The sequence below is a fragment of the Elgaria multicarinata genome, chromosome 8, assembly GCF_023053635.1.
Source record: "Elgaria multicarinata webbii isolate HBS135686 ecotype San Diego chromosome 8, rElgMul1.1.pri, whole genome shotgun sequence".
Taxonomy (NCBI): domain Eukaryota; kingdom Metazoa; phylum Chordata; class Lepidosauria; order Squamata; family Anguidae; genus Elgaria; species Elgaria multicarinata.
This window is the reverse complement of record NC_086178.1, coordinates 40,199,770-40,216,177: the sequence shown is the minus strand read 5'-3', so window position 1 is coordinate 40,216,177 and position 16,408 is coordinate 40,199,770. Positions and strand designations below refer to the sequence as shown.

Below are 16,408 nucleotides of genomic sequence, written 5' to 3'. Positions count from 1 at the left end.
AGAGAGAGAGAGAGAGAGAGGCTTGCAGGCTAGGAGATAAACCCAGCAGTAGAGCAAACCAAGGGCAAAGATGCCATGCAAGTATAAGATTCTGAAATCATTCTGCTATGACCGTGGATGGAGACAAAGGCTTTAATACCATCTTAGAACTGCCAGTGTATAAAGAGCAAGACTGTTTGCAGTGGGCGCTTCAGTGTAAGAAACATGTGGCCCACAACTGCTTTCATCGGACATGGAAACAAATTTCCACCCCAAGTATGAGAACAGTGCAGGAACGGATACATTTTTGTAGGTCAAGGAAACAGAACAAAATAATTAGTTTTGCTAGATGCAGCACAGCATATAAATGAGTGACAGCCATGTTATTTCATCTCTAACACTGAATATTAAGCAGCACTTGAAGTTAAGGTTAACTCAGACCATACAGGGAGGATGATGAGTAAGAAGAATTAAACGAAAAGCATGCAAAAGAATAGACAACTTACCACAGCCTTGAATAAGATCAAAAGAAGAAAAGAGCAAATTTTGGCATTAAAACCTAATTATACCAGACAGAATGATTCAGGTCAATCTGTTCTTTATACACTTTTTTAAATATATATATATAAAGATGAAAGGAAATCATTTGCCTGGAAAGCACTCCTTCAAAGATCATGCTTGCTTTCCCACAACTACTGTACAGTGGAGGCAAGCATATACACATGCCATCCCAAAATAAGCATGAAGAAAGAGTGTGTGGCGTGAGTTTGCTCTATTATGTACTACAGAGATTCAGAGGCAAGCTAGAAAGTAAAGCCAGAGAGTATATGAGAAATATAACTAATGAAGAAATGTGCGTATCAGGCCAACTATAAAAGTTCATCTTAATTGCTTGCAGTATTTTGTAATTTTAGTAGGGATATTTTTGGATGCCGCATATGTTCTGTGGCATGAGGAACCACCAAAGGATAAACGTTACATTTGTACCACTTTACCTCCATTTCCCCACCATTTAACTATCAGAAATGATGTTTTCTAGAAACCAATTCTGACACAAACGATGGGATAGATTATGATGTCCCTCTGTGTCATAGTGGAGAGGGTGGTAGAAATGCCGTAACATGATGCAACTTCTAGGCTCTCTTCTGTCTTATGGGAATATGAAGTGTGTTAGGCAATCTCAGTTGGCATGAACACCTTTAGTGACCAACTACTTCTACGTTACCATACAGTTGAAAGTACATGGAAAACAAGGGGAGCTTCACTGTTATAATGTAGATCTATGTCAATCCTATGTAGATTTATTTGGAACTAGTCTCACTCAGTTCAATCAGACTTACTCCCAAGTAAACCTGCACAGGCGTCTACTTAAAATCTGTGGAAACTCACCCAATTTCTTCTGCAGTGCCTAATGGCCTGTTAATACTGCTTATGATTTGCCTCAACAAAAAATATTTAGGACAGTAAATCTACATTTTTGCTCTAGCTATGTCAGCACTGATTCAATATTGAGTGTATTCAAGTCCAAAATAGTCAACTAGACCATCCCCTATGCTATTGTTGAACATGTTGAACATGTTTGCTTCCTATACTTTCCTTAGAAAGAATTATCTCTGGAATTACTTACAAAATATATATTTACATGGTATCTCTAAATTCAAAAACACTTAAGCATCACTCACCTGTCCATAAAACGCCACGCGGTAGTATCGTCCAAACAAGCGCTTCTCCGAGTTTACTACTTCTGCCACTTTCAGATAAGACCTATGGATGTCATAGTACAACTCTGACAGCCTCTGAGGTAGCAGAATGAAAGAAGGGACATTTTAAAACAAAGGCCCCGATCTTCAAAGCAACTTGCGACAACTTTAGTCCAGCCACATTTGTCACTAAACAAATCACATGGGTCTAGTGTGAATTCTGAATGACAAATGTGTTTCAGACATGTATTTGTCCTCTACAGGATGAGGAAGATGGGGAGCTCAGTCGTTTTCCACTCACTGCTGCCATGTATTCTAAAGGAAAAAGGTGCATTTGAAGAAGTATGCTTTCTGCTTAACTGTGTATATTTTGTATTGGGGTATCTGAGGCTCCTTTCACATGTAGCTGCATGTGTTGTAAGCCACGTCTCTGCAGTGCAATTCCACAGATGGTAGGCTGGACATGAATGACACAACTATATGGACAGAGTCGATTGTGTGGGACTTTCCCATGCAATCAGCACCCACCTTCCTAGTGGGCCAATCGTGGTGATTACTTCTGTCACATGAATATTTCCTGCAAACAGATCATCAAACTCACTTAACACAGGCTACTAAACAATGCAGACAGTAATAATATTCATCCTCGCCACGTCCTTTGATTGCAGCCTGGAGCACTTTTATTAATAGAACTAAATAGCAACTAAATAGCAACTAAATAGGTGCCACAGAAGCTGCTCTTTCATGGCTTTTGTCACTTATGCACAGGCTGCATGCAAAGTCTAAATCCACCAAAGGAGGAATAACGTGGGGAAAGAAACGCAAAATAAAAACATATAATAGAGAAGCAATGGCATTCTCCTTCACTCTTCTCAGAGTGAATATTACTTCCTATTTTTAACTTGGCTTACCTTGAAGTCTCTCTGTTTCTCAAATACCGCAATGATTGGTTTGTTAACTTCAGCAATGAGCTCATATCTTTCAGATTTCCACAGGTAGTCAACACACAATTCAAGCTGTTCCACAAGGATGTTCTGCAATTTCAAAACGAGAAACAAAGCCAGGTCTGTATTGAAAGTAGCTATTAATAATGTTAATAAAGGCCCTCTATAAACATTATTAATAGCTATGTTATGTGGGCAGTTAACTGAAGTAAACATCTAAGGGTACTTTTTCATATGGTTAATACACACAGAGGTTACTTGGTCTGGGCAGATATGTTGGTAGAAAACACAGCGCATCGATGTTCCCAAGTTTCACTGCATGATATTCTTGAGCAGATACCACATGGCTGTGCATCTGGACATCGGCATCATGGCACACTGTCTGCTTACACATCAACTGAAAGCAAATGGCTTTGGCATATTAAATGAACATAAGAAGCTACCCTAACTTTAAGCAAAGTGTTGCAACACACAGAAAATCAGGTTTCTACAGGAGAAAGAACATACATATTTGTTTGGATTATGTATATTGGTTTCAATGAAGCACTTGAGGGTAATATTCAAGAAGAATCAAGACTGTTTGAGACCCAGGGAGGTAACAGGAATGGCCAACCACCAATGCCCTGATCCAGCCAGCACATACTCTCTAGATTTAAGATATTTGGGGTTGGATCCAGATTTAAGTGTGTGCAACTGGGCTGCCATGGCAGCCCCTCCCATCCCCTGAAAATGCTTCACAGAGGCTCAGGGGATCCTCTGAATGGGGTGAGCTATTATGTATGGGGGAGGGGGGAATTCTTGAAATCAGATGAAGTGAAAGATCCTTGAAAACAGGTGAAAATAGGGTGGGGAGATGCATAAGCGGAGCATCCACAGACGACAGATACAACCTATGGGATGAAAGGGAGCCTCTTCTAATAAAACCTGAAACATTCGTCTTTTTTCCAGTTTAGCTTGAACACTTTTTGCAATTTGAATTGTGTGTGTGTGTGTGTATGGAGAGAGAAGAGAGAGAGAGAGATTTAAAGGACACAAAAATTGTGGTTCATGACTAGTTGCTGTGTGCTGATGAACATCTAGGGTGTTTTTTTATCCTACCAGTAAAAAAGCATACAAACACACACACAGCACACACACACACACACACACACACACACACACACACACACACACGCACGCTGGGTTCACACAGTGTGGGTTGTTGTGGAACTGTGGATTATTGTGTTGTCTGAATGCAGTGCATTTTCCACAGGGTGGGTTGTCACCTTGTTTGAACGCAGTGCATTTTTCACAGGGTTGCTTGTTAGCCATGCAGCGTGGCTTGTTAACCACTCTGAGCAACCCAACAAGCTGTGGGTACTCAAGGCGGCTTGTTTGAGAAAAGCCAACCACACTGCATAGTTAACAAGCCACCCTGCAGAAAACATGTTGAGTTCAGACAACACAACAACCCATCCTATGGAAAACGCACTGCGTTCAGTCAAGACGTTAACCCACCCTGCACAAAATTCGCTGCATTCAGACAACATAATAACCAATTGTGGATTAGCTTGTATGAATCCAGCTGCAAAAAGGCCTCTACCCAGGCTGCATGCTTTCCTAGGTATAGTCTTTATTGAACACAGTCAGACTTTCTTCTAAGAAAAGATGCATAAGAAAAGGCTGTAAAAGTTAAAATAACTGACCTCATTATATGGTGTATCTTGCATTCCAGAATCTTCTTTCATAGCTCCTTCTTCTTTAATATTTGGTGTGATATTGAGGAAAGCAGGCCATCCCATAGAAAATAAGCCTTTTTAAATGAGAGAAAGAGCCTCATGAATGCTTCAATAAAAACTGCTTATAGTAATTACTGATTGAAAAAGAGAAGAGGATGCCGTTATCAAAATTGCTGGGCGTAATTGTTTTTTCACAGCCGAAAGGATGAGTAGAACAAATGGAATGGATTGAATTTGTGATAGGTTATTATAAATCCCATCCAATTCATTACGCTATTTTCCAAGGCTGTGGACAGTTATAATTTGATGATTCTGGCAAAGAACATTCTCAACCAAAAGCATTATTTGAGAAGCTCCCAATGAGGCCAAAAATAATTGTAAGGGTAATGTAACAGAGTGCTTATGATGCAGACCATTCATAAATATACAATGTTCCTGGATTTTTTATGACTTAAAATCCACCAACAGAACAAAGCATATATAACTATGAAATGCTTTGTGAGTATGGAAATTTGAATGTCTTTTATACAATGTAAAAGATGGACAAGGTCACCCCAGACCGATCTGGAATGAACTGGACTCCAATGAATTAATTTGAAAATGGATTCACACTGGGTCCAGATTAATTTCAGTTGGACCAATGTGATTGGAGCTGCACCAACTTCATTCCATCAACCTTTCCTAAAATTACTATAAGGAGATACAGTGGCAAGAAGGACTGTTGGCAAACCTAGGCTTTAGGATCAAGCCCTAGATGCTGCCATCTGCACATACAGCAGCATCCATTGGTGCAGTAAGGCAAGCTATCCCAGTATCCCACTTGCAGCTGTGTACATTGTACAATATATACATTGACACTGGGATACCCTGAGAACTACATTCTCAGGAGAAGGGGCCATAGCTCAGAGGTAGAGCATCTTGCTTTGCATGCAGAAGGTCCCTGGTTCAATTCCTGGCATCTACTGGTAGGATTAGGAAAGAATCCTGTCTGAAACCATGGAGAACCACTGCCAGTCAGTGTCAACAATACTGAGCTAGATGGACCAACACTGACAGTATAACGCAGCTTCCTATGTTCCTACTTTTCTGATGCTAACTGGCATGAACAGGATGCAGCCTGTTGTGAAAATGTCTTCACCCACCACTGCCTCCCCTTGCCCAAGAATATTTAGTAAAGGAGGGCAGAAGAAGCCAGTAGCTGAGAGAACTGGTCTAGACTCTAGTCTCTTTTGAACCCGGTCTTAATTTGAAAGGGTCTGGTAGCTGAGACTGCTGAAAGTCACATTTCATTCCTTCATTTTGAGACTAATATATTTGTGAACGGTCATGTTTTCAATTCGTCTCTGTCTCTTCCCCATTTCTCACACAGATTTGCTTAGTAAGCTATCTATTGTGCCACCAACCATGCTGCATTTCCTTCTTTAAATATATATTCTCTTTTTGTAAGCTGGAACACACACCAGAAGTAGGTAATGGTGGACATTAAATTTTGGAAATATGAGACAAGATAAACAGAGGTTTACTGAGAAGAGCTACATTTGGCTGTGGTTCTCCAAGTTGACTCATGGCTCTCCAAGTTGTTATAGGAATGCTCTATTCTATTTGACTTCCCCAACTGTGTGGAATATCGGGAGTAAAAGCAATAGAAAATGAAGGCCACAGACTGGTTCTGAGGTACTGAATGTGTGCCTCCATCTTAATACTCCGCTTATCCATAAAAGAATCTGTTCTACTTTGGGGGGAATTAGTTAGTTTGCTATTATTGATCTCAACTCTTCTTCTATCCTTGTGAGAAAACTGTGAAAGGAAAATGCAGCCTTCCACAACAGCAAAGCAAAATACAGCCAAAAGGTAATCTGAGTTTAAATAAACCGAGTATCCTAATCAAGGGACGGGAGAACCAGGGAGGTTTGAGCTCACAAAAATTCTCCAAACTTCAGTTCGAAGATTGGTTTGACTCATTCCCATTTTTGTATGTGATCTGTTTTTCAATTTGTTTGAATGGGAAAAATTCACAGAAAAGCATGCCTTTCTGTTAATTTTTCAAAAATGCCCCCATTGACCCGAAGTGTGAAACTGTGATTTTGTTTTGAAAATGTGCCTTTTTTGGAAAATGTGCATTTAAAAGTGTGTTGTTGTTGTTTTGTTTTAAAAAGATGCATATCTTTAAAAGCAATTGCAAGTTTGGAAATGTTAAAAAAAATTAATGCTCCCATTTGCATTTGCAAACAGGGCAAGTTTGAATCATTTGTAAGATGAAGTGAAATTCTTGTACACCCCTACATCCCACTATAAGTAAAGTAGTTGACCTTCATTTCCTTCAAGGATGCATATAGATACATCTCCCATCAGGATGAGAAGTCTTTACAGCAGCAGACTGAAAGTGAGGGTAATAGTGTATCTGGCAAGTATATACAGGAATATGGAGCTATAATTCTTGTCTCCCTGCCTTTCTACATACACCACCAGATGAGTTTGTGAGTTTGTTCTCACTGATAGGAGCATCCACTGAATGGAATTCATGTGCATGTTCCCACTAGTGGAAAGAAAGGAGTCAACATTGATTGATTCCCCCTTCCTCCTGCAGTTTCATGTGTCACCTGAAAATCTGCTCCAGAGGGTGGTAGGACCAGCAAGGAAGCTGTTGAGACAGAGGGGGAAATGGCAAAAAACTAAAAAAGTGCCTCCTTCCTTCTGCCTGTAGGATCCTCCACTAGATATCGGCCCTGTCCAAGACTGGAAGAAGACCTTCCATTTGAGGAAGCCTAGTTAGGAAGCAGGTCATTGTTCATCCATGGTAAAAACTTGTTAGCCATTGGAACTACCAGTAATCAGGATCACTACGTCACCATGCAGCTTGCAGATGTGGATATGCTCACTCAGCATGCCAACAACCCAAACTACATGTTTTGGAAGCGCCCCTGGTGTGTGTGTGTGTGTGTGTGTGTGTGTGTGTGTGTGTGTGAATGACCTACCTCTACAGGCAACCAAATTTTCTTCCAAAGATTGTTCCCTATCACATCCTTGTTCATCTTAACATGGACCCTCAATAACATGAGGGATATTTCGGAGATATTCTTGTAACAGAAATGCACACAGCATTGCAATGTAAAACCTTAAATTCTAAAAAATGTCTGATTCAATCCTCCAATAGAATCAGAGAGACTTGAGACTTCCCAGTATCAAAGAACAGTAATCTGAACGCTATTTGCCCTCTTTGTGAATCTGTTCTTTCCTTAAACCTCTACATTTGGAGTTGGTTGATTTCTCGAATGATGTTGTCTATCCCATAAACAGACATGGTTAGAACACTCACTTCCTCCAGTGTGAGTTGTTAGTAAGACATTACTATCAGAGAGTTCAGCATCTTCCAGGAGCATACGAGAGGTACAAATCTTTTCCATTTTCCAGTAACCTATGATAGTGTGACATGTTATTAGCATTCTGCTATCTGTATGTGTTAATACATGCATACTTAATGATATATACTAAGAAATGAAATATAAAAGCCCCCCCTCCTCCCGAAAGAGAAATACTGTATTAAGCTTGATTATGACACAACATACAAGGTTGGTGCCAATAGAAATTTTACCCAATTGTAATATTTTACATGGGAAACTTTTAAGAAGAGTTAAAGCCGCTTAAAGGATAACTTCAAAATAACATGAATCTCATCAGTTAGAAATAGGTCATTTGCAATTTGTGTTCACGTTACTGTTTGTTAGGATTTCCTACATATATGCCTTCAGATATGTTTTATCTTACCCTTTCTTTTCAGGTATTCGGCAATGAGGGCAGCTATATGGATGTAGCACATAGCAGCCTGCAACAAGAAATCATATGCAAGCTTTAATATTAAGCAGAGCTAGACAGTGTTTTGTATAAAAAGGTGGTCAAACTTCGCTTGACAGGTTGATTAGTGTGACAGTTTGTGCAAAACAAGGAATTGATACTGGAAGTCTTTACTTGAGTTAAGCTCCATTTAAATGTACCAAGTTATTAGTCTAAAAGGGATTTGTCCTCATGCTCATGCTCAAAATGCTAAGAAAATAAAGGTATTTGAAATAATTTGCACTCTGAATAAGATATTTTGGGAGGAAGGATGTGCAGTTATAACCAGCAACAATGCTTATAAGTTAACAAGTAATTGTTACAAATGTCAACTGGTGATCATTCAAGCTCTGCACAAGCCAGATGTATCAACATCAGGCCTTCACAACTTGTGACCCACCAAGCCAAATGTAGCTCACCAGCCAAGCATGGTGACCTCATTGTTGTTCCCCGCCTCGATCCAAGTAGAGAGGTGGGTAATAAATGAATAAATAAATAAATAAATAAATAAATAAATAAATAAATAAATAAAAATAATAATTAGGGGCTTAGTAAAGCTCCTGAATTTTGGTGCCTCCCTCAAGTTGGAAAATCAGGCTGGATATCAAGCACCTGAAAAGCCAAGCATATATGACTAGCGAGCTACATTCTGCTTGTTAGGCCACAAGTTGTGCAGACCTGATCTACTGATCTAAGCTAGCCCCTGTTTATCATGATGGATCAATACTATGTCTTATGAATACTTTTCTGTGTCAAGACTCTTTGGGTTAGTTCATGCTTTACCACATCCCTCTTGTGAGTGGAATTGTTGATAGGCTTGTGACCAGGCCATACTCATGTACAAAACACGGCTTTGGCAAACCAGCACCTTCACATGGCCATTGTAGAGGTAGCCACTGAGCTTTGATAGTGGAAGTTAAAAAAATTGCAATTGCAGCAGCTAATATACACAAGAAAATAGTCCAGACATGATGATCTCAGCCCTGTACACTGTGGTTTACTTGCATGCGAATGAGCACTGTGCCTGAGCGTTTCCTCTTGTCCTCTCTCATAAGCTTTCTCACAAAGCTCCTGGGATTTGTTAAACCACAGTTTCCTGTTACATTTGACTCAGTAATCTGTGGTTTAATCTCTGTCCACAAACCAGAAACTGAAATTAGGATCCTGGTTTGTCCATACTGTTGAAACCACATTTTCCTGCTTTGGATGTAATGGGAAACAGTGGTTTAACGAACCTGGAGAGTTTGGGCAGATGCATTATATGGGATGTGTTATATTTAGAATATCCTGCTGTAGGACAGAAGGTTATCTAGATGATCCCCTCCAAATATATGTTTGAGCTTAAACAAGAATAAGAGGGCAGGCATCAAAGAGCATTATGTCTTTTTGGTACAAGATAAATGGTTCATTAGTGTGAGTTACCTCTGATAAGTCTCCATTTCTAGCATGAATCTTGGCCATGCTCTCGAGCCAGGTCCTACGTAATTCAGGCGTACTGGCATATGAATTTGCCAAACTGTACTGTAAATCCACTAGCATTTCAGGGTCCTTCTCATGTTCTTTCATCTGAGCTGTAGCCATTAAAACCGTCCGTATGCGTTTGGTCAAGTCTTTCACTTCAGCTGGGAAGTTACTGTTCTTTAGTAAACAAGCAACAGAATAGTTTTAAGATCACGGAATCCCTATATGTTAAATCACATGCACTTAGAACAGACTATAAAGCTGATACACACAACCACTGGAGGCATAGTAGCCACTTCAAAATCCTGTGTTTGCTGACTCCAGCCCATGGTCACATGCAGCTACTGTCAAAGAGAGGATTAAGTTTTTGCATACCACTTTCCCCCCTTGCACATCTTTTTTTTATAGAAGTTATGGTGGTACACAAAATGGTTGTATACCTGCACATGAACAGCTAGGCACAGACAGGGGAGTTAGTACATGCAGGATTTCCCAGCAGCTACCACATGCCTAGTGGTCATGTGAATTAGCCAAAAGTTCCTGGATCAGGAGGGATTGGAATGGAGGCAGACAATCTTACAATTTTGAGAACATTTCTAGGAATAGCATATTAAAAAGACTGAAATACCTTGGTCCCCAGATTTCCATTGCTACCAGTATGTCCTCTAAAAGGAGCTGATCCCTATTAAACTCAACCGATATTAGCTAATGATTTCATTCACACCCTGCTTTTCAGCCACGTTTGACTCCCAGGGTGGCTTAGAATTCAAATACAAGATACACTGTCATCTGACTTTGGGTTCTTCAAAAATCAGAAGGACCTGTACTGATAAAGCAAGGAGAGGGTATCTGGAAGCAATTGTTTCAATAGCTATAGGAACTGGTGCAATTTAGCAGTCTCCAAATGACTTGATAATTACTTTACTCCAGAAATACCTCCAATGGTTGCAGTTGTGCTACTCATGAAACAAAATATAATTCATCAAAGTTATCAGAATTAGTGCTTAAACTGAATTATGCCCATCAAAGTGATTGGAAAATTAAGTACATTTTCAACGTGTACTCAATTTTAATTTTTTAATTTTTTGTGGATTTGAGTAGAAAGTACTATGGTGGTAATATAGGAGAATGGACTTTGGGATCTACCCACCTGTAGTCATAAGAAACACAAGTAATTTTCTTACTTTCATTTGCTTGTCTCCGTTAGCAAAGTTATTTGTAATCGCTAGTGAATGCTGAAACCGAGAGCCTCCAATTCCTACATCTGCAATCAGTTGGCTTACAGCTTTGATGAGCTAAAGATGATAAAAACAGATTGGAGAGTTAGAAAAGGTAGATCAATCTGGCAAGCACTTGTTGCTCAGCTGAACCACAAAGCTGTCTTTTGTGTTTACTTTTCAGTAAAGAGGACCCAGAAACAAGGTTTGGATATAAACAGAACTTCACTTTATTTTTAAACTCTTCTACATTTCCCCCTTCCCCTCCCTCCTTTCTCTTTCTCTTGCTCCTCCCTTCCTCTAGGTACTGGGGCCCTCTAGCAACAAACCTTTCCACAATTCAAAACAAGGAAGTGCCTATAACTATTAGAATAGAACACCATCTTAACAGACTGAGCTATAACTTGGACACTAGTCCATTAGCCTATCCAGTTGTCTGGGTCTCCAAGAGGAAACTTGCAGCCTTTTGCTTGATTAGGGATGGATGAATCTGTCCGTTTTACTTTCTCCCATATTCATTATTTTTAAATCTAAAGTTCTTTCCACCCTGTTTATGAAGAAATTAGCAAATTTAGTTAAGTTCTTATTAAAATAAACGAACCATCTAAAATTCCAACCCAGCCTTTTGCTTGATAGCAGTGCCCCATGCTACATGTCAGAAGTAACAGGAACAGGAACACAAGGTTACAGAAGATCTTTGTATTCTGGACTGCATTTCCACTATAATGTTGCATTCTAAGGACTAAGAAAGGCAGGCCTGTGATTTTTAGGATTTCCCATAGAACAGCACGCTTGGGAGAGTAAAAGCATCTTGGGAGCTGACAGCGATCTGCAAATATACCTTTGTCCATCTTCGGACTGAATAGAGGAATGAATGAAAATGACACTGTAACAGTGTTGGTGATAGTTCAAACAATAATCTCACGGAGGTGTTTATTCCCCATCGCCAGATCTACTCACCTGCAAATGGGATCTGACGATTGACTTCTGCTTATTAAATTCAAAGTTCTTTCTCATGAAAAAATAAAGCAGAGCAGAAGCTTCTGTCTGAGTTGACCGTGACCTGTGATTGCAGCACTTAAGAATCTCGTAGCAAAACGAGCCGCACAAGTCAGCTTGCCCTTGGAAGAATGCTGACGGGAACTATGGAGACATAAGAATGCATGAAAAGGCTCAGCACATCTTTGCTTCAAGGATAGATGAGCTTTCTTAGGCAACCACAGAAAGGAATGGGCATGGAGGAGGGGAAAGACGCTTGTAAATCCAGTTAGGAAAAGTATAGTCAGGACTACAAAGCACAATAGTCCCTGGAAATAGACAAGGAGTTCTGTTGTGGAACGGAAACACATTTGGCGGTTTCACCTTGCCTCCTGGTGTTTCGCCTTCAAATCCTGCTCTGTCACTTCTGATGATGAATATTCACTGAGTATTTGAATATTTACTGTTCAATGCTAATGCTTAATTTCTGATCACATTTGGTTTTAATATTTGTTATTGGACAGAATTTGACAAGTTAATGAGCAATTGGCTACTCTTCCAGCTTTTGGCTGTAATAATAGTTGATTTTTGGCAGTATTTTATAGCTATCCTGCAATAGATTTAACATACGGACAAGTTTTGTTGGAACTCTTACAGGACTTAATAGTGATGACATGCGTAAGACTTGATGGTTAGCATCTGGGAAAATGAAAAGCAAAACACCCAGCAATAACCACAACACTCAAGTTTTGAGGCCAAATTTTCCATTCAAAATCCAAAGTGTTGTGTGAAAAGTTCTGAAATATAATTCCAGTTCTGTTCCATAGGATACCGTTTGACCAACAGAGGTCTTGCCGGGTGTGATCCCAAGCTATTTTTAACAACCTTCATATAAACGGCCAAGCCATACAGGGACTTACCTTGCTCACAAACAATCTCAAGGCAGCAAACACATGCTTGAGGGCTGTTGCAGAATTATTGATTTGGAAAAACAGCAGGTAGGTATCAAAGACTTTCTTCATTAGTGTATTCTGGCAATCAGATTGTTGTAGTTGTTTCTGAAAAGTCAGCAAATACACATTCAAATGACTTGGCTTTTGTTTGTTTCCTTTCTTGACATCGATTTCTCTTGTCCAAATGTGCACCACCTGTTCTGGCAGAACTGGGGAACATGGGTGGGAGGGTGCTGTTGCACCATGTCCTGCCTGGTTGGTCCCTAGTCGATGGCTGATTGGCCACTGCGTGAACAGAGTGCTGGACTAGACGGACCCTTGGTCTTATCCACCATGGCACTTCTTATGTTCTTAACTAGCAGTGAAACATCAATTCAGTTTCTCTAGCTCCACCACCTACAGACCTCCAAGGGTTTCCTGCTCCCCCTAAAAGCATTCTGCCTTTTCTACCTTGCTGCCCCTTCTACCAGGGCCAGATCTACACCAAGCAGGATATGACGCTTTGAAAACATTTTGAAAACTGTATATGGAGTGTGTCCTGGTACCCAACAGTTGTCAGTACATGTTATAAACTGTTTTAAAGCAGTAGTGTAGATTCTGCCTAGGACAATGTCATAAAGCCAGCTTCAAAACCTATGCTTTCTATGAAGCCTTTGGCACAGTGCTGCAATCGCATCCCATACAGAACCTTTGGGAAAGGGTAGCATCTCTGTCTTAGAGCACATGCTTTGCATGAAGACGGTCCCAGGTGCAGTCTCCTGCCTCTCCTGAGAGCACCGGAAAAGATGCCTATCTGAGCTCCTGGGGAGCTGCTTCCAAACAGGCTCAAAAACACAGAGCTACATGGACCAATGGTGCAACTCATCTGAAGGAGATTCATACGTCCCTAAGTTTAAGTTTAATGGTTTAAGTTTAATTGTTTAAGTTTAATTGAATGAAGCGCACGTTCTTTTCCTGTTTCTCCTTGCTTCCATCTTCCTCTCTTGCCTCTGTATTCCTGTGACAAATTTTAAATGGTATGCTCCATAGGTCAGAGAGCTGTGTTACTTTTTTTTGTTATTTTGTAAAGCACCATGCACACAGAAGGCAGTATAAAAATAAACTGAGTTGAAGGCTCAGTTCAGACAACATTTTTCTCTACGTAGTGGAAAAATGTTTTTCCAGAGGTTGAGTTTTTAGGGGGTACTCCCCACACAACATCCTCTAACTCCATCGTTGTGTGACTGTGGGCTACCGTGAAGTTGAGTAAAAGGTAATGCGATGTTTGATTGACAGTTCCTCTACCCTCTCTCCTCTCCTGGTCCTCCTGATGGTATCCCATCGGCCATTGCTGCAAAAAATGATCCCAGCAGCTCTCCTAGAGCGGCACTCCCTCTTTTCGCTGCTGTTGTCAGGGAACTCTGTACCAGTGGGAAAAGTTCACTCAACGCAATGGAAAACTCCATGGAGCCCTTCACACAACACAACAGTTATTCAGAAACTCTCCTCTGCCCAGTGTGGATATTCAGTGTGGAGTGTCTTCTAAAAAAACTCCACTGTGGGGGTGGAGTTTTCCCTCCAGACAACACATTTCTCAACGTTGGTGTAAAAACTCTACCGTGGAATTCTAAAACCACTGTTGAGAAATGTGTTGTCTGAACTGAGCCAAAGGCTTCATATTCTCTGGAGCCATCTCTCCTCTGTCCTATGGAACTGGGGAGTACAATATGAAACTCTGTTCCTGACTGGCAGTTGTTTGTTCTAATACTCATTTCAAAATTTGGTTGACTGACTTCATAAATACATACATGGTCTGACTGGTAACTTCATTTACCTCAACTAAAAAAAAAAACAACCAGAAATGTTTATTTAAGATAGCAGCAGCCTAACACTTGAAAAGTGTACTTGGATTTGAGCTGCCTCAAGTTAATTATATTAATGATCTGAAATAAATTACATTTAAGTAAATTACATTGATATCAATGCTTCAGTGATTTTAATTATGGAATAAATTAGCTCAAATCCTCGTTTGTGGATCATAGCCTAAATAGGGATGATAAACTTCAACACATGTTTCAAATATTGGTATAAATCTTTTGGAACCTCAGTTTTTCGAAGAGAAAAATGCAAATACACATTTTTTAACCTTTGTGCAACTACCTGAGATCTTACTATAGGCTTTTCAATGTACTTATATTTTCAAGCTGTCTAGATTTGCACAGCTTAAAAATTACAGAGGCTCTCTTCTGTTAGATGCTAGGGTCCATCGCTCTTAAGAAATGTGGTCATGCATCTTCATATGTCTGAAAGGAGAATTGGTTACATCTCTGCCAATATCGCTCATGAAGAAATGTATGAATGACTAGATTGTTGCACATGCTGGGGAAAAACAGGGCCCTTTAGCCCACAGGAGAGCAAGATGACAAAACAATGGTAGGTAAAAGTATGTCATAATCTCCAGCGGAACAAAGCAGTATAATACAGAATGTGAGGTACACCTAACACATTCCTGGTGATTTGCAAGCATGATTCATAGATTTTGCACAGATATAACACTTTGGGCTCATTCGTTGTGCTATGTCTTTCTGCCACAAATATACTGTGCATCTATAAAATGATCGCTTGGCATAAAGCATAGACATTGTGATTTTCACGTAAAGTGTTCCATCATGATTTTTGGCATACAAAAATGATACCTGGTGATGCTGAGTAAAAAGACATAAGAGGTCAAGAATAGTAAGGCAAACTTCTGTGGCGATGTTGGCTTCAATGTCTACGTAGTTCACAATATCTGTTTCATTCGAACCACCTACAACAAAATAAATGTCACTGAAAAACTTATTGGAAGAGAACATGTAGCATGGAACTCACCAATGGCAAGTGCATATTAGTGAAGGGTCAGCCATTGTAAACACGTTGTACAAAACATTGGGAAGTATCCAATGGGGTCGTGGTGTAATGTTCTTTTAAGATAAAGTATGTCTCAGGACAGCTGAACTGTATTTAAGTAATCAAGGTTTGGGGGTTAATCTGTTCCTTGTATCCAGAGTGTGCTGCTGCCTGCTTGGATGCTGGTCATACTATGGAGAAATAAACATTGTTTGTTTGCCATACAGGAGCCTCAATTGTTTTTGGACTCTGCTCCACAAACTCCTTGTAAGAACCCGACATTACATGGTGTCAGAAGTCGGAGTGGGCTGTGTTGTGGTTTTTATTTGCAGTTGAGAGTTTGTTTGTTTTAGCTGAAGATATCGATTCGTTCCAGCCTCCGCCTCCACTTGCTTTGCAAGGTAATTTGGCAACAGCCCCATTGGTTGCTTCCCATGAGGCTTTCTTCTAAGGCAGTTTTATTCTGAAATTGCTGCGGGAGCAATATGGCCATTGGCTCAATATTTCAATATTTTTGGGAAGGACTTGTTTGCTCCTGGTTGAAACATGCTGGACAATATTCACATAAGAAATTGCTACTTTCAAATTCCTGTTGAGTCCTGCCTCTCTATTTGCTTTTCTGTGTATTTAATGCTACCCCATCCACACCTCTCCTCTTCAAACTTGGCCAGTCAGGGAATCTAGATGTTCCCAAAATCTCTGAAAAACAGATCTCTCAAAGTGGAATTGGCAACAGCTCCCCTATTGGACACCACCCTG

General features: G+C 40.1%; 1 protein-coding gene across 3 annotated transcripts in view; it reads right to left on the bottom strand.

The window, feature by feature from the left end:
- Positions 1–16,408, bottom strand: part of DOCK10 (dedicator of cytokinesis 10) — a 199,583-nt gene that overhangs the window by 16,522 nt on the left and 166,653 nt on the right. For all 3 annotated transcript variants that reach the window (XM_063132211.1, XM_063132212.1, XM_063132213.1), the window contains exons 41-50: positions 15,457–15,569; positions 12,749–12,886; positions 11,811–11,993; positions 10,818–10,928; positions 9,595–9,810; positions 8,107–8,164; positions 7,658–7,756; positions 4,309–4,415; positions 2,591–2,713; positions 1,662–1,775 (exon numbers count right to left, since the gene is read on the bottom strand). In XM_063132211.1, the coding sequence (XP_062988281.1) occupies positions 1,662–1,775; positions 2,591–2,713; positions 4,309–4,415; positions 7,658–7,756; positions 8,107–8,164; positions 9,595–9,810; positions 10,818–10,928; positions 11,811–11,993; positions 12,749–12,886; positions 15,457–15,569 (1,262 nt within the window). The remainder of the gene's footprint in view (positions 1–1,661; positions 1,776–2,590; positions 2,714–4,308; positions 4,416–7,657; positions 7,757–8,106; positions 8,165–9,594; positions 9,811–10,817; positions 10,929–11,810; positions 11,994–12,748; positions 12,887–15,456; positions 15,570–16,408) is intronic.